At 39.3% G+C, this 22,901-nt stretch overlaps 1 protein-coding gene across 5 annotated transcripts in view; it reads left to right on the top strand.

The window, feature by feature from the left end:
* Mcf2 (MCF.2 cell line derived transforming sequence) overlaps positions 1-22,901 on the top strand; it is a 122,124-nt gene that overhangs the window by 9,899 nt on the left and 89,324 nt on the right. For 4 of the 5 annotated variants that reach the window (XM_029473663.1, XM_029473662.1, XM_021153014.2 and 1 more), the window contains exon 1: positions 22,824-22,901. This exon is cut by the window's right edge and continues 287 nt beyond it. Coding sequence is in view for 1 of the 5 variants with exons in the window: in XM_021153012.1 (XP_021008671.1) it covers positions 9,681-9,749; positions 15,395-15,509; positions 17,766-17,856 (275 nt within the window). In the remaining 4 variants the exon portion in view is untranslated. Of the gene's footprint in view, positions 1-9,680; positions 9,750-15,394; positions 15,510-17,765; positions 17,857-22,823 lie in introns of those variants that run through there. The other variant, XM_021153012.1, reaches the window with a different exon arrangement.

Below are 22,901 nucleotides of genomic sequence, written 5' to 3'. Positions count from 1 at the left end.
TTCTAGATAAAGAGGCACTCGCAGTCCCCAGTCTGGGCTGATGCTTAACTGCTTCTGTAGTTGGATCTGGCTTTTAGCTTTGAACACATGATGTATTAGAGTGGCTGCTAGATATATAAAGAACAAAATGTGTTGAAAGTTGGATCAGTGCCTTGCAGCCCATTCTTCTATCGCTTCATTCATTCCTTCTATTCTCCAACTTTCTCTAGGATTCTAATGTAAGGGTTCTTGATTTGCTGAAGAATGTTGTAAACTTAGAGTGTTTTATTCTGCAGAAGTCCAGCATGCTGGAGTCTCCCATTATCAAGATAGAGAGACACCTAAGTGAGCTCACGGGCCTGATTTAAAGCACTTTAGGGGATTCCTGGGTAGGTGACCTTTATATTGCTCCATCTCTAGGAACATTCCATTACTGGGGTGGGGACTGGAAACTGTTGCTGAGGAAGTAGCTGAGGAAGTCTGGAAACTGCTGCTGACCCATTGTCCTTGCCTCAGGCCAGGTGGCAGGCAACTTCTGAGGCCTGGACTTGCCTAGAGTTACCCAGTTCTTGGAAACAGACATTTAGGCCTCTTCTAAACTGCCAGTTTGAAGCCTGTTGTGGAGTCAGGCTAGCCTTCTCACTTACTTAATCCCTGATTCATTCCTTCAAAGCACAAATAAAGGCCTTGTATCCCTCCTTCCCGAATTTGGAAGTATTTCCTAATTATACGTTGTGTATATCTTGGAATGTTGGTAAGTGATGGCAGCTTCATAGCAGGTACGTTTGTTTTGATATGATGCATGAATTTTCTTTCCATTTCTTTAAAGACAAGCTCTCAGTATCTCATGCTGACCTGGAACTCAACTGTAACTCAGACTGGCTCCAGATGTGTGACAGTTCTCCTTTAGCCTGCCTCCTCCTCTCAAGCACGGCTGGAATTAAAGTGATATACTACTATATCCAGTTAGAAGATGATTAGCTTGAAGGCCATCTCGAAATTTCTTTGATCTTTCAGTTGTCACCTTTAATGATTTCCTTCCTATTTATATTGTTTATATTATGTAACCCATATTGATTCTTAATTTGGATTTAACTCTACTTCATAAGTTCTTGTAGTGATTTCTGAAATAATTTTGTCTTCATAATTCATGATTTGTGATAAATGCAAAGTAATCCTGTGGTAAGAGGCAAATCCAACCCTAACACACTTCTGTAATGATAATATTTTATATATAGACACTAGTTAATGCCAGATTAAAAAAAATACTGTTTAGCCGTAGAGAGATGGCTCAGTGTTTGGGAGTCGTTGCTGTTCTTCTAGAGGACCTGAGTTCAACTTTCCCCATCTGCAGCTCATAATTACCCATGTCTCTAGCTCCAGAGGATCTAACATCCTTTTCTGGCTTCCCGGGGCACCCACACACATTTCCTCACCTCCCCCACAATGCTCCCCTGCCACACACACATACTTAAAGGCACGGATCTGAGTCTAGCAGAGTATCATGAAGAATCATTTCATTGGCTTTTCTTTAATTTTCTTTCCTTCTCTTTTGCTCTTTTTTTTTTTAAGATTTATTTATTTATTATATGTAAGTACATTGTAGCTGTCTTCAGACACCCCGGAAGAGGGCATCATATCTCATTATGAATGGTTGTGAACCACCTTGTGATTGCTGGGATTCGAATTCAGGACCTTCACAAGAGTAGTCAGTGCTCTTAACCTCTGAGTCATTTCTCCAGCCTTCTTTTCCTCTTTTTTTTTTGTTGGTTTTTCGAGACAGGGTTTCTCTGTATAGCCCTGGCTGTCCTGGAACTCACTTTGTAGACCAGGCTGGCCTCGAACTCAGAAATCCGCCTGCCTCTGCCTCTCGAGTGCTGGGATTAAAGGCGTGCGCCACCACGCCCGGCTCTTTTCCTCTTTTTTATTTTTTTTTCCTCTTTTTTAATGACAGTCATATTTGGTTCTATCCTGGGTCTCTGGGCTATCCAGCCAGCCTCTGGTTCCTGGACATCCACGCAATGTCAGGTGTGGGTTCCCTCTCATGGCCACAAATTAGATCAGTCATAGGTTGGCCACTCCCACAAGTTCTGCACCACCATTGCCCCAGAAAATATTACAGGCAGGACAGACTGTAGGTGGAAGGTTTTATGGCTGGGTTGATGTCCTAGTCCCACCTTTTCTGCTTGTAGAAGATGGGTGGTTTGTGCTCTGTAATCCTCCATTACTAAGAAATTTTGCTCTAGATTCCAGATAGTTTCCATTGCACTAGGTTCCTGCTCCACAAATGCCCGCCCCGCCCCCCCGCTCCCCAGTTTCATAATTTCTCTGAGTATTTTCCTCCTCCTCCCCACCCACCTGGTCCTTTCTGTTACCATTCCCACCTGCCTTGAGTCCACATGAGAAATCCATTCTATTTCCCCTTACCAGGGAAATCCATGTGTTCCACCCTGGGTCCTCCTTGTTACCTAGCCTCTCTGTGTCTACAGATCATAGCTTGGTTATCCTTTAATTTACAGCTAATATCCACGTATAAGTGAGTACATACCATGTTTGTCTTTCTGGGGTTGGGTCACCTGACTCAGAATATTTTCTAGTTTCATCCATTTGCTTGCAAATTTCATGATATTTTGTTTTTAAACATCTGAGTAATATGTGCAAATGTACTGCATTTTCTTTATCATTCCAGTTGAGGAACATCTAGGTTATTTCCAGTTTGTGGCTATTATGAATAAAGTTGCTATGAACATAGTAGAACAAGTGTCCTTGTGGTAGGATGGAGTATCCTTTGAGTACATGCCCAGAAGTGTTATAGCTGGGTCTTGAGGTAGATTGATTCCCAGTTTTCTGAGGAACCACCATATTGATTTCCATAGTGGCTGTTCTAGTTTAGGTTTTGACCAGCAATGGAGAAGTACATATTTTATTTTTATTTTTAAAGGCAAAGTCTCTATTTGTAGCTAAGGCTGGCTTTGAACTTAGGATTCTCTGGCCTCAGCCTTCTATTTGCTATGATTATAATAACATACTTTTCTGTTACTTTTTTTTTTTTAAGTAAAGAGCTTTATGTTCCCATGCAGAGTGGAGCCAAAGAGAAATTCACTAGATGTTTGGTCAATTGCTATAGATTAGAAAGAGGCTCCAATGTATATTAGCAAAAGAAGGATTTAGCATGAATCTTGGTAGATAAATATGTGAGGTTTTCATACTGTACCTTTATTGAAGAGCAATATACTACATAGTTCTATTGTAGTCTAATAAGAATTTATTTTCTGATGATTTCAGAATTGCCCTTTTAGTCATTCTTCCTTTTGAATCATAACATTTTTGAGGGCACATATCCATCATTTGCATGTCCTACGTCATTGCTGTTTACAGGTGCTATGGCATGTCTCTCTTTCAGACTGAATGGGAAAATTTACCTGTGTAGAAACCCATCCATCTTGTACAAAGACCTGGAATTCACAACATCAGCCATAGGAAACTTTCTAAGAGATGATTGGTAAAGAGAATCAGTGCTGTTTAGGTTCAGACTGCAGTGACAGATTGCTTAGTGGTTATGAGCCCTGGCTGCTCTTATAGAGGACCACATCAGAGGACTCACAGCTATTTTTAGCTCCAGGCCCAGGGAATCTGATGCACTTCTGACCTCTGTGGGCTCCTGCATGCATGTGGTGAACAAACATACATGCAGACACACAAATATTCATGAAATAAAAATAAATATTGAATAAAAGAATTTCAGACTGCAAAAAATATTTATAAATGTCCTTGCTATGATTTGGGAAGAATGGAGGCTGTCAGGTTGTATCTAGTTAATAATTTCATGAGAGCTATTTGAGTATGTTTTTTAGTACAAGTGTCACATGTATCTGAAGGTTAGCAGACAAGATAGATGATATTCTACAACTTTTTCTGAATCTGTGCTAGATTCTGCTTCGGATTGAGACAGTGACTGGCATCTGGTGGTTCTTTAATAGATTTTTGAGTGACTATGTATATGCTTGCTCATTTCCTTCATCATGTTTGTCTTAAAACTGGGCTTTAGGGACTGGAGACTTGGCTTAGTAGTTAAGAGGACTGGCTGCTCTTCCAGAGGACCTGGGTTAAATTCCCAGGCCTCAAATGGCACCTCACAAGCATCTGTAATTGTAGTTTCAGGTGATCTGATGCCCTCTCCTCACCTTCATGTACACCAGGCATACTTGAGTTATATAGATATACAGACAGACAAAATATTCATAAACATAAAATAAATAAATTAGTAACAATAATGAAAAGAGGAGGCTTTTAATAGCAACTTTGGAGGTTTGTTTTGAAGACCAGCAAAGTGAATTTAAATACCTGTATAGTGCCTAGAAAGGGGGAAGAGCTTCAAGATGATAGTGTCATCAACTATTCATCCCATTTATTCCACTTGTTCCTAGATGACAGTGGGTTGGTTGCTATAATCTTCCTGGTCAACATTTTCCGTTCTGTTTTTATATGTGCTTTGCTTTTGCTGTCAGTTTATTATTTATTTATTTTTTTTAGGAAAGCATGAGAATGGAAGCATTTGCTTTTAAAAGGAGTTTATTTGCCATGACCCTTTGGTGTGGGCTAAGTGGCATGTGTGTGCAGTAGATTCAGAACCAGTTTTCTTCAACCATATATGAACAGGATTCCCAGATGGAGCACAAATGGACGCAAAAGAGTGTCGATATAAAATAAAAGCCCCAGGGTTGGAAATTATGGCTATTAAATCTTAGAATCTGAAATAAAAATGCTTTTTATAAAATGAGAAAGCTTGCACATACCAATTACTTACTTTTAAAAAATGTTCATTTTCTCTATGGGAGCCATTACTGAACTCTGTAGAACTGAAATCTCTGGAGTGGTAATCTATACTCCTATTATCAAGACACACATTCAGAAATAAGACTCCTAAGAGCATTGATCCTAGTCCAGCTATATGCTTGAGTGTCCTCTCTGTAGCAGTTCAACACAGAGGTGTTTTGTCTTTGAAAACTGCAAATAAGATTATGTGACTGGTTTTCCCTCCCTTGCAAGACAGCCATTTTGCCTGTAGATAGTTCTGATATTTTGAACAAAGTACCTCTGCATAATACTCTTTCTGTTGGCCTTTTGTTTTTCTCGGAGGGGAAAGACCCAACCAGCCAATTAAACAACCAAAAGCATACTTGATCAGACAGCTGTGGGAGCATTGTACACATAGCCAGTACCCAAGCTATATGAATTTGCTAGGAAATATGGCAATATGTGTAACCTTCAAAGTTTCATAAATTTATTTAACTGTTTAGTTTTTCCTAGGACATCTGTTCAAAATGGTGTAGGATGGTATTTTGGCCCATAGTAATTCTCAATTAATGTTTACTTTAAAAGACAGAAAAAAGTTAGGGTAGGTGACACAGACCTCTAATTCCAGCAGTTGGGAGGCAGAAGCAGGCAGATCTCTGAGTTTAAGGTTAGCCTCATATACAGAGTGAGTCCCAGGATAGTCAGGGCTACACAGTGAAACCCTGTCTTGAAAATCAAGTATAAGAACACCACCAATAACTCCCCCCACCGAGACAGAGAGAGAAAGAGAGAGAGAGAGAGAGAGAGAGAGAGAGAGAGAGAGAGAGAGAGANGAGAGAGAGAGAGAGAGAGAGAGAGAGAGAGAGAGAGAGAGAGAAGAGAGAAGAGAGAAGAGAGAAGAGAGAAGAGAGAAGAGAGAAGAGAGAAGAGATAGAAGAATGTCCCCTGTGGTGGCATGCACCTATCATTCCAACATTTGGGAAGTAAAGGCAGGAAGATAATGTATTTAAGATTAGCCTGGGCTACATAGTGAGTTTGAGACTAGCTTAGGCTACAGAAGAGCCCATCTTAAATTAGAATGAATATAAAATACATCTTTAGGAGGTGTAACACCTACTATGTAATGGATTGATTGACACTTTGAGTTTCTGCAAGTGACACAATGAAAACTGAGCATCTGACTAGATTGATGCACCCTCCTTTTCCATGTTATTCCAAATACAGTAATTTCTGTACCTTGTAGCATGTAAAAAAGTTGAATTCTAACTTTATTTCCTCATTTGAGATAAAAGAATTAGTAATTGTTTCCAACTTTATGACCAAGATAATAGGGGCTGGAGAAATGACCCAATGGGTAAGAACTCTTGCTGCTCTTACAGAGGACTCCGTTCAGTTCCCAGTACCCATAGAGTAGTTCATAACCACCTATAACTCCAGTTATAGGGGATCAGATGCCCTTTTCTGGCTTCTGCACTATTCATGGTGCACATACATGTAGGTAAAACACTCATGCATGTTTTATAAAAAAAAAAAAAAAAAAAAGACTAAGAACCTGATTCTTCTTATAATATGTGAGCGAACAGCAAGAGGTTTTCTCTTTTGTTTTCAGTTGGTGCCTGATTGTGTGTACAAGGCTTTTCAGCAGAGAAGATTTGCTATTTTTCATTATGTATATCTCTGTGCATGTATGTACATGCCAGGGCAATGCCCATAAGGTCTTAGAGGCTTCGGATCCCTTGGAGCTGGAGTTCTAGGCAGTTTGAAGTTGGAAACCAAACTTCAAGTCATTTGCCAGTGCACTGCATGCTTAACCACTGACCTATTTCTCCAGCTCCCAACCAGCCCTTTGGGGGATTTGCCATACAGTTCAAGTAAGGAGAATTGAGAATGTGTGCCTTGTATTTGTTTGTAATGGATCAGCTTGGCCAGTTTTCTGTCAAAGGTATCTTTGCTCAGTGAGGAATATGCTGTAATGTGACTATGGTCAACCATTGTGATCAAGATTTTTAAAAAGGTTTTTTTTTTTTTTTTTTTTTTTTTTCACCAAGGTCTCATCCAGCCAAGTATGAACTCAAATTCTTTTTGTACTCCTGCATTTTCCACCTGAGCGAGTGCTGGCTGGGATTAAAAGTATATGCCAAGAGTCGTGGTTTATATATTGCTGGGGATGGATCCCTGGGCTGCAAGCATGCTACCAACTGAATTGCATCTCCAATCTTTTTATTTCTTATAGTTTGAAGTATATTTCTTATACTTATAGGGGCTTAAGTAGTCTACAAGAGAAATATGAATCACCCTCATTTTCACTTCTGTATCACAGAAGGAAATCTGTGTGGAAATGCAAGAGCCTCAGAGTCCAAACAGGCTACAACTCACCGTGATTGCTTTCTTTGAAGCTAAGAAGCTAATGTTCTCTGCTTCCTTGTTTAAGCAACAGTCTCACCTTGTTCTCTCTGGATGTTCAGTGTCAGCCATCTGTCTTCTGTTGCCTTTCTTTGCTAGTTTCCTCTCTGTTTAGTCAACTGTTAGACTATTTCTTAAAGCGGTAGCATTTCTTTTAACTCCCATTTCATCCCTTGCCATCAGTGTGGCAATGTTATTTTAATGAGATGGTTGTGGGAGGCATCTCCTGTCTCAAAAATCAAAAGTATATTTTCCTTATGTAAGGGGTTTTCTGTGTTGTTGTTGCTCCTAGAATGTAGGTACCTTAGAAAGTATCTGCTGTATTAATGAGGGGAAGAGTACCTGAGTGATTACAGGGCTGAGTGAAAATGAAACCTTGCTCTTCCTATTGTCTGTCTACAGCCTTCTGATTTATGCATAAGGCTGTCTTTATTATATGGATGTCTGAATTGTGGAATGATAGTTTTTATACTTCTGCAAGATTCTGAATGGTGCAAGAATAATCAGCTTGCAATGTATTATTTTCAGTTTGCCGTCTGACATAAAATTCATCAATTTATTTTAATAAATAGTCTTGCTATACAAATCAGGAGAGATTTTTTTTTTTTTTTTTTTTGCTTTTCGAGACAGGGTTTCTCTGTATAGCTCTGGCTGTCCTGGAACTCACTTTGTAGACCAGGCTGGCCTCGAACTCAGAAATCCACCTGCCTCTGCCTCCCGAGTGCTGGGATTAAAGGCGTGCGCCACCACGCCCGGCTTGAGAATTTTTTTTTAAATAAGGATGTCTCTGTGTTCTAATGCTATTTGTTTTAAGACAGGGTGTCTCTATGCAGCACTGACCAGACTGGCTTTGAACTCAGAGACCCACCTGCCTCTACCTCCCAAATGCTGTGTTGTTACGCTTGCTCCTAGTACTCTTTTATTTAAACCCTAGGCCATTACTACTTTTGGAAGCATATGAGGACAGAGAAAAGTCTAGTCTTTTGTTCTGTGATCCTTCTACCATACCTCCGTGTCTAAAAATGTCAACATTTGACACAGTTTTGACTGTTATAAACATTATTTTATATTTGAGGCACCGTAGTGTTCAAGAAATGATTTTATATGCTATGTGTATGGAATATACCAGGAATCTAACTAAACATATGTAAATCTACATATGCATATGGATACATATGTTAATTACAAGACAATTTTAAGAATTAATTTTTATGTTCTGAGCACGCGTTTCTGGGTATACTTTGTGTGTAGTTCATGTGTCATAAGAGTACTTGCAACTTACCGGGGCACAGGAACCAAACTCAGGTTGTCAGGCCATTTTGTGAGCTTCCAATCATGTCTTTAATGACTTGTAGTTATGAAAATAACTAAGCCAGTTAACTACTCTATGTTTCTAAGTGAGTAGATATCATATTCTACAGCTTTGTCTTAATATTTTTGAGAAATCTTGTTCCTGATAAAGCACATCTATAGGAGACAATTTCAGGAGCACTAGAAAGAATGTGCCATCAGCCTGACACCACCAAATAGGAGGGCTTTGAAGGTACTTTGTATCAGAGAGCAAGTACAAAATATGGCTTCAATAAGAGATGTAAAACCACAGGCTTTAAAATAGCAGTCCAAAATACCCTAGTTCAATGACCTATTTTCTTTTAAAAAGTTATCCTTGTTCATGGACTGGAGGCAGATAATGGACTTTTTAGTTTTGATCCCTGTAGCATTTGGTAGATTTGAACATTGCAAGCTATCATTTAAGATCTAGGGCAACTAAAACATGAAATAATGCAGGGGCAGTGACTTAAAATATCACTATTCATTATGTATTTACTGTGTGTGAGCTGCTTCACATTACAATAGCATTAGGTAGGTCTTATGATGTCCAGGTTATAGATGAGGAAACTGAGCCTCAGTGATTCTGCTTGACTGTTATATCCACATTTCTACAGCTACTAAGTGCAGTAAACTGGATTTGAATCCAGGTCTTTCTAATTCAGAAACATGTGATGAGCCATTGTACTGCTAATCTTACTAACTTAGAGATAACGATATCTACTGTGTGTGGGGGTGTCTTAAGAACCCAACAAGATTTTTATAAAAACCCTCAATGTGCTTTGCTCAATGTAACAGAACTGATAAAGTTCTATGAAATGGAAGTCTATATGAGAAGTGGAAGACAATATACTACTGTGTATATGGCTACTCTTCAAAGAAACTGGAGCTATTTGTACCTTGTTCTTAGTTTTCTGATGAGTGAGAGTAGTTTTTTGTTTTAGACATAGGTTTTGAAAAGTGGGTCATTCGTTCTATATACCCAGTGATGTCATAAAAAGCATGGCTAATTCTCCCTCTAGGTGAGGGCAGAAAGAGAAGATTATGCTTGAGGTGTCTATACACACAGACCTGTTAAGGGCTCTAGAATTCTTTTGGGCAGAATGAGGATTTCGGTATGGTTCTAGCTACATTTTTGACATTGATGTTGTTTCTTCTCTTGTTTATCATAGAAACTGGGCTGCTCCTCCAGTTAAAGGACATCAATCATTTCCTAATGCAAGACATTGCTTTCCTGTCTGGTAAGTAACCTTTATCATGTACTTAAGGGAAGATAAATGTATAAACTGGTCAGCAGAGTTCATTTGAGATATGTATAAATAGTTTGCTATCCATATCCATATATACACATATATAAACACACATACATTAGATTATAAAATGTTTTAATAATCATTTATATGTTGTAGATCTAGTTACTAAACAAGCAGGCATTAAGAATAATTAAGGTTCCTAGGCAAATGGATGGACCTGGAGGGCATCGTCCTGAGTGAGGTAACACAATCACAAAGGAACTCACACAATATGTACTCACTGATAAGTGGATATTAGCCCAAAACTTAGGATACCCAAGATANAAGATACAATTTGCTAAANNCATNAAACTCAAGAAGAANGAAGACCAAAGTGTGGACACTGTGCCCCTTCTTAGAATTGGGAACAAAACACCCATGGAAGGAGTTACAGAGACAAAGTTTGGAGCTGTGACGAAAGGATGGACCATCTAGAGACTGCCATATCCAGGGATCNATCCCATAATCAGCTACACCATTGCATACACTAGCAAGATTTTGCTTAAAGGACCCTGATATAGCTGTCTCTTGTGAGACTATGCCGGGGCCTAGCAAACACAGAAGTGGATGCTCATAGTCAGCTATTGAATGGATCACAGGGCCCCCAATGGAGGAGCTAGAGAAAGTACCCAAGGAGCTAAAGGAATCTGCAACCCTATAGGTGGAACAACATTATGAACTAACCAGTACCCTGGAGCTCTTGACTCTAGCTGCATATGTATCAAAAGATGGCCTAGTCGGCCATCACTGGAAAGAGAGGCCCATTGGACTTGCAAACTTTATATGCCCCAGTACAGGGGAACGCCAGGGCCAAAAAGTGGGAGTGGGTGGGTAGGGGAATGGGGGGGGACGGGTGTGGGGGACTTTTGGGATAGCATTGGAAATGTAATTGAGGAAAATACGTAATAAAAAATATTTAAAAAATTAAAGCCGGGCGTGGTGGCGCACGCCTTTAATCCCAGCACTCGGGAGGCAGAGGCAGGCAGATTTCTGAGTTCGAGGCCAGCCTGGTCTACAAAGTGAGTTCCAGGACAGCCAGGACAGAGAAACCCTGTCTCGAAAAAAACAAAACAAAACAAAAAAATTAAAAAAAGAATAATTAAGGATTTTAACATTTTTAATATTTAATTAAGAGCAATCTTAATACTCTTGTGCATTTGTCTTTAGACATCCACAGGGTATGTGGGGACATATGTGTCTTAGAAGAGTGTGGGCTAGATTTATTGATTTTATTTATTTATTTATTTATTTATTTATTTATTTATTTATTTATTTATTTAATGTAAGTACACTACAGCTATCTTTAGAGATACCAGAAGAGGGCATCAGATCTCATTACAGATGGTTGTGAGCCACCATGTGGTTGCTGGGAATTGAACTCAGGACCTCTGAAAGAGCAGTCAGTGCTCTTAACCACTGAGCCATCTCTCCAGCTCCATAAACAGAGTTTCATTATGTCGCCACAGCAGGTCTGGAACTTGCTATGCAAACAAGGTTGGCCTCAGTCTCATAGAGAACCTTCTGCTTCTGCCTTGCAAGTGCTGGGATTAAAGTTTTATTCCACCACACCCACCCGTTTCTCTTTTTATACTTATTACTTTTATGTGTATGGTTGTTTTGGTTTACAAATATGCATGAAGTGCCTGCTCAGGTGGGCATCAGAGCCCCTGGAACTGGACCTGCAGATGGTTTTGGGCTGCCACGGGTACTGAGAAGCAGCCCAGGATCTTCTACAAGAGCTGACCATGCTTTTTAATGCTAAGCCATCTTTCCAGATCCTAATCCTTTTTCCTTTTCATTTTTTCTTTTTTCTTTTTATTTTTCATTCATTTTTTTTTTAAATTCTGGCCCAGCTTGCCTGCTCCGGCCATATTTATTTTATCTATGTGGGTACACTGCCACTGTCTTTGACACAGCAGAAGATGGCACCAGATGCCCATTAGAGATGGTTGTAAGCCACCACCTCTCCAGCCCATCTTTTTTCTTAATAATGGTGTCCTGATGTAAAGCATAAGAATAGGGTGATGTTGGAGCTGAGACTGGGTTCAGCCCTTACCCATTACTGAAATAAGAATGAAAGAAAGAAAGAAAGAAAGAAAGAAAGAAAGAAAGAAGAAAAGAAAGAGAGAAAAGGAAAGAGAGAGAGAGAGGAGGAGAAGAAGAAGAAGAAGAAGAAGAAGAAGAAGAAGAAGAAGAAGAAGAAGAAGAAGAAGAAGAAGAAGAAGAAAACAAAGACAAAGACAAAGACGAAGACGACACACACACACACTGGATTTAGTAGTTTCTGTCTGGACTATATCACCATCGGATATAAGAAGTTACTATTCTGTCATAGTAAATTTAGCTCTTTGATTTGATTTCATCACTGTCAGTGTTTCCCAGATGGTAGTCAATTTCTCATGTTTCAAGTACTTTTGCTTTATTTAAGTGTTCCACCACTGAGCTACACTTCCAGTCCTCTGTGTTACCAAAACTGTGTTCTGAATAGAACCATCTTCAGGGCTGTCTGCCTCCATCCACACTCTTCTCACTTTTCTTTTGTCTTTAGCATTTTTGTGTGTGTGTTTTTTAATACTTCCGCTTATACTTTCTTTTGAAGAAAACGTTTCTAATGGACAAGAGTAATTAATGCCCTTACTTCCCAATTTAGAATTTAAAGATCTTCTTTGTTCTTTTATTACAGGTGTACTAGTTATACAGTATTTGTAGGTGCTCAATGGTAATAAGCTTAATAGATTAAAATTTAGTAGATTTGTCATTCCGTGATAATTGACCCTTAGTGGAACCATGTATCATTTCCATTAATAGAAGATGTTTGCTTAACTAGTACTAGCTTGTTTGGAAAGAAAGAGGAGAAGGGAGGTTAGGGTAGTGAAGGAAGGGGTGTCCTGGTTTGCTTGCTTGCTTGCTTCCTTTCTATTGTGTGTTTGTTTGTTTGTTTTGAGATAGGATTTCTCTGTGTAGCCCTGGCTGTCCTGGAACTCACTCTGTAGACCAGGCTGGCCTCGAACTCAGAAATCCGCCTGTTTCTGCCTCCCAAGTGCTGGGATTAAAGGCGTGTGTCACCACTGCCCGGCCCTGGTTTGCTTTCTATTTCTGGGATAAACACCATGACCAAAAGCAACTGGGGAGATGCGATGGTTGCTTATGGTTCAGTTCTGTTCCTATAGAGAACCCTGACTGATAAAGGAGGTTTATTTGACTTACAAGTCTTAATCTCAGTTCATCACGGGGGGGGGGGGGGCAGTCAGTCAAGCAGGAGCAGAGCTAGTAACCATGCAGGAAAAACTGCTTACTAGCTTGCTTTGTAGGACTTGCTCAGCTTGTCTGGGGTGGCACCGCCCACATTGGGCTGGAACCTCCTACATCAATCATTAATCAAAGAAAATAAAAAGCCCACAGGCATGCCCACAGACCTATGGAGGCAGTTTCTAAATTGAGGGTCCCTCTTCCCAGGTGTCTCTTGTTTGTGTCAAGTTGGCGAAAAAAAGTAAGCAGCAGAGAGACAAAGAGACAGAGACAGAGACAGAGAGACAGAGAAAGACAAACACAGAGAGACAGAGAAAGACAGACACAGAGAGACAGAGAAAGACAGACACAGAGAAATACAGAGGCAGAGAGAGAGAGAGACAGAGACAGAGAGAGACTGTTCTGTTGAGGGCTGAGTGGGCCAAGTTCTCTCTCCCATCACTTTTATTTCATGTTTTGTAGCTCTAGTATTAAGTACGTAAGCATTTAGGGTTATGACTCCTTGATAGGTTGGCAACCTGAACATTATCTAATGATCTTGAAAAGTACTTATTTTACTTTTAAGAAATTATGTTTGAGCCAGGCGTGGTGGCGCACGCCTTCAATCCCAGCACTTGGGAGGCAGAGGCAGGAGGATTTCGAGTTCGAGGCCAGCCAGGGCTATACAGAGAAACCCTGTCGCGAAAAAACCAAACCAAACCAAACTAAGACAAAAACCACAAAAAAACCAACCAAACAAACTAAAGACAGGGCCAAGAAGTGGGAGTGGGTGGGTGGGGGAGCGTGTGGGGGACTTTTGGGATAGCATTGGAAATGTAAATGAAATAAATACCCAATAAACAAAAGAACATTAAATAAAAGAACACACACAAAAGAAATTATGTATGTTTGTGCACATGAGTCTAGGTGCCTGGGAACCCCTGGAACGTGAGTTTCAGGTGCTTGTGAGCCACGTGACACCAGTGCTGGGAACTGAACTTCGTCAGTCCCTCTGCCAGAGCACTGTCGACGGTGAAACCATCCCCAGTCTCTCAAATGTACTTTGCTCAAAAATTCTTTGGAGGAAAGGCCCTTGGTCTTGTGAAGATTCTATGCCCCAGTATAGGGGGATGCCAGGGCCAGGAAGCGGGAGTGGGTGGGTTGGGGAACGGAGGGTGGGGATATAGGGGATTTCCAGAGAGGAAACTAGAAAACGGGATAGCAGTTGAAATGCAAATGAAGAAAATATCTAAAAAAATTATTTTAGACCTCCTTTTCTATATGAATGTTTTGTGTGTGTATGTTCACTATGTGCATACTTGGCGTCTATGGAGGGAAGAAGAGAATGTCAAATCCCCTGTAACAGGAGGGATAGATGATTGTGAGCCACCATGTGTGTGATGGCATTTGAATCTCTCCAGCCCCTAATTTTTTTCTCTCTCTCCTCCCTTTTATGGTTTTTTGAGATAAGGTCTCACTGTATACTTCTGCCCATCCTGAAACTCACTATGAAGAACAGGCTGGCCTCAAACTCATAGAGACCTGCTAGCTTCTGCCTCCTGAGTACTGGGATTAAAGGCATGCACCACTATACCCAGCTTTCCTGAACTTTTTTTTATATCTAGTAATATTCCTGGTTCTGAAATCTAGTTTGCTTAATATTAGGCATTATAAAGGGTAGATTTCTGCCTCTCTCCACTTTCCTGGCTCTAGTACATGCTGGTATGTTTATTTGGGTTCTGGATATTCTATTGCCATACTTCATGCTTGTATAGAAAGTACTTTGCTAGCTAAGCCATCGCTCTAGCCTTGCTTTTTGAATTTTAATTCCAACATTTAGATTATTTATTCTGCATAGTACTATATTTCTTTCCTGCTAACCTTTACTCTTGTGCTCAGTTTTATGCAATTTTCCACTGTCAATTTCTCATTTGGAATTTAGTGTAAGCGTAACACACACAGTGGTTCTGTAATCTTCTTTGATTGTTCAGCTTGGCAGGTCATCTGTTTCTTCACCCGTATTTATTATGTGTATCACATGAAAATTCCTATGTTCTTATTCATCTATTCCTCTTTGACTTTCTTTTTTCTCTCTTTCTTTCCTTCCTTTCTTCCTTCCTTCCTTCCTTCCTTTCTTTCTTTCTTTCTTTCTTTCTTTCTTTCTTTCTTTCTTTCTTTCTTTCTTTCTTTCTTTCTTTCTTTCTTTGTGCTAAATTTTACTTGTTCTTTTGGTTTATATGAAATTGTGATTCTCATAAAACTCTTACTTACCCTAAATAGCCTTCTAGTCATCCTCTTTAAATATGAAAACACTCATTATGTTTTGTCACACAAATTGATAATTTGGTTGATTTGGTTGATTTTAGGTGGCCGGGGAAAGGACAATGCTTGGATCATTACATTTCCAGAAAACTGTAACTTCAGATGCATACCAGAGGAAGTAATTGCAAAAGTGCTCAATTACTTGACATCTATTGCAAGGTATGTAGTATTCCACTACATTCTAAAATTTTGTTTTATATCAAATTTCCATTTGGAGATTAAACATGGAGCTTGCTATTGTGAATAATAACTTCACCTAAAGTAAATAAATATAAGAAAAGAGGAGGCTGATAGCTGCTTGTATTATGAATATATTTAGAAATATACTGTAAAATATACTAAAGAAAAAAATACAAATATACTGAGGATCTATGTAAATAGACATAGCACTTTAGAAGAGCTGGCCCTCACAAAATGTTGCAGACATGTATAAAAGGATACCTTTACTATTCAAGAGTGAAGAAAGCTCTTTGTCCTTTTGTCCAAGGTCTACATGTAAAGACTTTATCAGCACCAGTTTTTGGAGTTAAGCAGGATAATTTGATAATAAAAGCAGTTGGCAATACTATGAAACACTTAGAAACCTCCTTTAGAAAAGGATTTCTCAACAGTAAGAATGCAAGTACAACCAGTCGGATGGACCATTTATAAGATCCCAGCATCTCTACAGTAAGCAAGGGATTTCGCATACACTAGTAATCTCAGCAATGAGGAGTGGGAGCCAGGAGAATCTTTGGCTTTTTTTTTTTTTTTTTTTTTGGTTTTATGAGACAGGGTTTCTCTGTGTAGCCCTGGCTGTCCTGGAACTCACTCTGTAGACCAGGCTGGCCTTGAACTCAGAAATCCGCCTGCCTCTGCCTCCCGAGTGCTAGGATTAAAGGTGTGCGCCACCACTGCCCGGCAATCTTTGGCTTTTTGGTTTCTAGATTAGCCAAGAAAATTTGAGCTCCAAGTTTAAGGAAAAGACCTCATCTCAAAAGACTAGGTAGAAAATGACAGGGGAGGACACGTAATGCTCTCTTATGCGCGCGCGAGCGTGCGCGCACACACACACTTCAGATATCATATTTATGTTGAATCTTATCTATCTATCTGTTTAATAATTTAAGAAAGGGTCACACTTTGTGGCCCTAGCTGGCTGGCCTAGACTTTCCTATGCAGACCAGACTGGCTTCATATAGAGTTCTTCTTCTTCCAGAGTACTGGGATTAAAGGTCTGTGCCCCCCATGGCTAGCCAAGATAAATTTTAAAGGAAGCAGTTTCCATTTATTAACCCTCAAAATAGAAGAGTCTTATGAACAAAAATCAAGTTCTAGAAGAGCAAATTTACATTGTACCTATGGAAGCTTAAAGTATTTTTAGAGCAAATCAAAGTTATATTATCCTTTAAATTTCCTTCTCTCAAATGCAAAGAGCAGCCTGCAATGTAAACAATATATTTAACTACATATTTTTCAAGTGAAGGAAAAATCATTGACAGATTTTTCTGTGAGGTTAAGCTTGATATTAAGAAAGAAACTGGCTATTGAGTTTCCTCGTCGCCATGATGTGAAGATTCCAAATCCGTTATTCTAACCCAGGTTTATCACAGTCAGTTATTTCATTTTACGGACTTTTCTTTTGTTTATTTGTATATGTGCGTGTTGGTGTGAATTAATGCTGTATTTGTATGTGTACATGTGGGAGCCATGAAAGGGCAATGGATTCCTTGAACTGGAATTACAGGTAGTTGTAAGCAACTTGATGAAGGTGCTGGGAACCAAACCAAACTCAGGACCTCAGCAAGAGGAGTAAGCACTCTTTCACACTGAGTTATCTGTTCAGCCACCTCATTTTCCTAATAAAAAAATTGAAGCTAGTACTGAAAAACAAAGTTTAAATAATAAATAGGAGAATATATATATATATATATATATATATATATATATATATAGTTATAGTTATAGAGTTTTTCTGTGTAGCCCTGGCTGTCCCAGAACCCACTCTGTAGATGAGGCTGGCCTCAAATTCAGAGATCTGGCTGCCTCTACCAAGTGCTGGGATCAAAGGCATGTGCCACTATGCTTAGCACTCCTAAACTTTTTTATATCTAGTAACTTCATTCTGAAATCTAGTTTGAAAATAATTTTTAAACATAGCAGGTTTTTTCTTTTTGGTTTATTATGAGAAGAGTCTCACTCTATAGCTCTGGCTGTTCTGGACCTCACTCTGTAGACCAGGTTGACCTCAAACTCACAGAGATTAGCCTTAATGAATGCTGGGATTAAAGTACAACAGTACTCCTGGCTAAGATAGCACTTCCAAATCTAAACTTGTTTTCAGTTAAAGATCATCTGTAAAATACATAATCATAAACAAAGACACAGAACAGATTAGGTTTGTTACTAATAAAAATTATTTTTCGTCTCTTATAGGCAAAGTGGATCTGACTCCCGATTTACTATTATTCTAGATCGAAGACTGGATACATGGGCTTCCCTCAAAATTTCCCTCCAGAAAATCTCAGTAAGTACCATGCACTTTGTAGTAGCTAATATATATATACATATATATATACATATATATATATGTATATATATATGCTTATACTTAACCTTTAGAAAGTATGGATTATTTTTATATTGATGGAGACAATAGGTATTGATATTGATATAATGTGAAGGGAAAGTAGGAAGAATATTTTGTGATCTTAAGTAAAGACCTCCTGCCAATCTAAATCCTAGTGGGAACAAATGAGTAACTGATGATTCAGTTTCTAAGTAAGCAAAGATTGTGCTCTGTTTTGTATAGCTTTAAAAGAAAGTCATACATTTTATGGGACCTTTTAGAAAGTGGAGATAGCTGACTTAGGCCACTCCCACTAGAGCAAAGGCTTGACAAATATACTGAGGTTACTGAAGTTCTGAGTCAGAACTCTTTTCTGCTATATTATTTGCTGATAAACATAAAAAATATACTAACACTTGGAGCCAGATATAATAACAAAGTGAATAAGGCCATCCATTTCATATTCATCATGCCTTTTTCCTTATTTGGGAACCCTTTAGTAGTGGTTTTCTATTATTTGTTTATAATAGCTACTTAATTATAAACAATGCATCTTAATTTTCTTTCCTGGTGCTGTGATCAAACTTTCTAGGGAAAGCAGCAGAATGGGGAAAGCTCATGATTCTAGGCTATATAGTCTGTCATAGCAGACAAGTCACAGTGGCAGGAATTTGAAGCCACTGATCATATATCCTCAGCCAGAAGAACAAAGAAGTGAATGTGTACACGGTAGCACATAGCTCACTTTCTCCATTGTCACATAATCCAGGATTCCTTATCTTGGGAATGGTGCTCCCCAATAGTGGCTCTTCCCACCTCAATGAACACAATTAAAATAATCTGCCACAGACACATCCAGAGGCCCATCACTCAGAGATTTTAGAGTTTTGTCAAGTTGACACTTATCACTAACCGTCACATAGTGAAAAGAAGATACCACAGAAGTCAAACAATTTGCTTTAAGGAAAATGACAGCACTGACTGTAGCTCTGGTGGTGGAGTGCTTGCCTACAAAGCCCAGGTTCCATTCCTAGCACTACATAAGTCATGAATGATGGTGCCTGCTTATAATCTCTGTACTCAGGAGACAGAGGCAGGAGAACAGACAGATCATGGTCATATTTGGCTACATAGTGAATTTAAAGCCAGTCTGGACTATATGACATCCTGTCTCAAACAATAGCTATAGCAAAGCCTTATGAGTGTGTTTTCCTGCTCAAAAGCATTCATATTTATTAAGTAGCACTGATACCTCTATTTCTTTCCTTCTTTTTTCTCTCTTTCTTTCTTTTTTTTTATGTTGTTGGTTTTTTTTTTGTTTTGTTTTTTTTGTTTTTTTGTTTTTTTGAGACAGGGTTTCTCTGGGTAGCCCTGGCTTTCCTGGAACTCACTCTGTAGACCAGGNTGGCCTCAAACTCAGAAATCCGCCTGCCTCTGCCTCCCGAGTGCTGGGATTAAAGGCGTGCACCACCACTGCCCGGCGATACCTCTACTTCTTGATTAAGAACTGTTATCAGGCATCAAATTTGTCTCATGTGTGCTTATATTAATAAATATAAAAGGATATAAAATGCAAGTAACTTTAAAAAAAAAAAAACCTGAATAAGAATTTAAATGTCAGCCGGGCGTAGTGGCACACACCTTTAATTCTAGCAATTAAGACGCTGAGGCAGGTGAATCTCTGTGAGTTCAAGGCCAGCATGGTCTACAAATCAAGTCCAGGATAGCCAGGGCTACACAGAGAAACCCTGTCTTGAAACAAAACAAAAATTGAAACTTCATGAACTCTAAGTTGGTGTCTTTCTTACCCGCTCCTTTTATAAGTGTTTGTATGGATTATAGATACACAACTAAATTCAGTGGTTTTTAAAAAGGTACATTTCTTTGGAGTGAATATATCTGCCCTTCTTGTACTATTGAGTTGTGTCAATGTGGTACAATGCAATAAAAGCTAGCTCCCTTTTCTTATGAACTTGAGGCCAGTGGAGGGCAAGGACTTCCTTCTTGTTGCCTTACGGCTGTTGCCCAGAAGTACATTCTATTTTCAGCAAACAGCTATAAGCTCAGGGTCTTTTTATTCTTAAAGTACCAAATTAAACAAGATTTGGGGTATAGGAGTTTGTGGCATGTAATGGGCTATATTGAGAGCCTGTCTCTAAAACACAAAATACGAGGCTGGGGAGATATAAGAGCACCTGTCATGCAAGCACGAGTACCTGAGTTCAAATCCCCAGAACCAATGTAAAAAATGCTGTGGAAACAGGGGAATCAGGGGTCTTGCTGGCTGGTAGCCTAGCTCTTCGTCTACGATAGCTGTCTTAATTGAGCAAGGCAGAGCATGATAGGGCAGTCCACTGCAACACCTTCTTCTGGCTTCTGTGCATGCACATAGGTGTGTGAACAGACATATACTTACACTCACTGAAGTAATTATTTTCTGTTGCTATGATAAAACCCTTTGACCAAAGCAAGTTATCGAACAGTGTTTACTTGGGGTTATGGTTCCAGAAGGATAAGAGCCCACTATGACAGGGAACTCTGAGAGATAGAGGCAAGCATGGTGGCAGGAAATGGATGCTGAGAACTCACATCCTGAATTGCAAGCAAGAAGAGAGAACATTTGGAAACGATGAGAGGCTTGAAACTCTCAAAGCTTGCCTTCTGTGACACACTTCTTCCAGCACGGCCATTGTCACTACGTCTCCCCAAACAATGCCACCAGCTGAAGAGCAAGGGTCCGAATGCACACGTTTATGGGGGATATACTCCTTCAAACCACTGCAGTCATACAAAACGAAAGAAAACGTTTCTGGAGATGTAGTTGGTGAAATGGCTGTTCCTGGCTGTCAACTTCATTGTAAAAGTGGAAAGCACTACAGCCCAGAATTAGAGGGCTCACCTGTGACCCAGATCTTGAGGCTGGAAGACACAAGTTTCTCACCTGGACCTTGGCATGGAGATCTTGAGGCAAAGTGGTCAAGAAAAGCTTAGGCCCAGACAAAGTAATACACATCTTTAATCCCAGGAGACTGAGGCAACTCTGAGTTCAAGGTTAGCCTGGGACAAAGCAAATCCCAGATCCAGGGGTGGTGGCGCACATCTTTAATCTGGGCCACACCTTCTGCTGGAGACCTACATAAGGACATTGGAAGAAGGAAGATTCAATCTTCTTCGCCTGGTTGCACTTACTTGCCAGCACATCTTCTTAAAGGTGTACACCACCAGAACCTACTTCTATAGAATACCAGCTGAAACAGCAAGCCTCATGGGACTGAGCAATCACTAGGCTGACCATTGTTGGGTTAGTTATACTACAGACTGTATGTCATTCCAAAACGTTCCCTTAATATAGAGAGACTATCCCTAAGTTCTGTGACTCAAAAAACCCCCTGAATAATACTGTCAATTAGATGTTTATTTTTAATATTTTAAATATTTCTTTTAAAAGATTTTATTTTAAATAATGTATGTGTGTATGTATGTTTGTATTTATGTTTATATATGGGTATATGCATATGTGAGTGTTGTTCAAAAAGTTTAAAAGAAAATGTTGGATCCCCTGGGACTGGAGTAAGTGGTTATGAACCACCTGGCATGGGTGCTGGTATCATACACATTAATTATATCTCAACCATCCCTGGCTGATTTCTTGACATGTTTGAAATAAAGATAATTATCGATGAGATGAAGATGACATTGAACTGTGATCAGGACATATTGTATGAAGAAAAATATAAATCTATTTTTTTAATGTGATATTGAATCTGATCTCATGAGGTAAATTTCACATTCTCTAAGAACTACTGGTAAAATTAACCATTGTGTAACATGGTCTGTTTGTGGTCGATTCCGTTAACACTTGCCATTTTTCTTCTGCTCCTAGAGATGGAACCTAGAATCATATATGTCCTACCACTTACTCACTACCCCATGTCATCTGTTGCTTTCAGTAAGATCACTACATAGTTCAGTTGAAGACCTTAGCTCATAGTTTCCCAAATAAATGGATGTAGGTAGGTTAGGCTTCATAATAATGAGAGAAGACATTTGAAATTATTGCTGACTGACACATAATAACTGTTTGTATGGGGTTGAAGAGATGGTTCAGCAGTTAAGAGAACTGGTTGCTCTTTCAGAGAATTCAGTGGGTTCAGTTCCCAGCACTCACATGGCAGCTCACAAACATCTCTAACTCCAGTTCCAGTGGATTTGACCTCTCTCCTAACTTCTGTGGACTCCTGCATGTGGTACACAGATTTATACTCAGGCTCACATATATGCATAAAATAAAATAAATATTAAAAAAATAATTGTGGCCAGGTCTGGTGGTGTACACCTTTAATCCTAGCCCATGGGAGGCAGAGGCAGGCAGATCTCTGAGTTCGTGGCCTGTATATAGAGAGTTCCAAGACAGCCAGGGGTATATAGAGAAACCTACTCTCAAAAAAAAAAAACAAAAACCAAAGAAAAAACTAAAAATTTGTATGTACCAATGGGACAAAATGTGCTTTCACATACATATACATTGGGTAATGATGTGACTATCACATTTAAACATTTATTATTTCTTTGTGGTAAGAACATTCAAAATGCTCTCTTTTTTTAACTATTTAGGGGGAAAGTTAATTTCAGTGGGAATCTTCTCCATCTTAAAAACTTAGCATTTTGTTCTTCTAGATTATTATCAGGATTCAACTTTACAAACAGTAACCTTTCTCAATGCTTAAATCCAGAATAGAAAGTACTAAGACAATACAGAGTTGAAGTTTAAGTCTCAGCCAGGGCAGGAGAAGAGGACAAGTACTACCTTCACAAAGAATCTTAGCATTCCACCTTAAAAAAATCTAACTACGCAGAGGCAAGCCAGTCCCATCTAGACAGTGCTTAAGGAGGAGAGTAGGTTTTTTTTTTCTCTCCCTCCACTCATAGGACATGCCTGATCTTCTTGAATAGCCCAGCACAAGCTAATCCACAAGGTTCAATCAGGCTAAGTAGTTAGGGGA

This window comes from Mus caroli, chromosome X (genome assembly GCF_900094665.2).
Source record: "Mus caroli chromosome X, CAROLI_EIJ_v1.1, whole genome shotgun sequence".
Lineage (NCBI taxonomy): Eukaryota > Metazoa > Chordata > Mammalia > Rodentia > Muridae > Mus > Mus caroli.
Note: the sequence above shows the minus strand (reverse complement) of the source record. Positions and strands in the feature narration are given on the sequence as shown.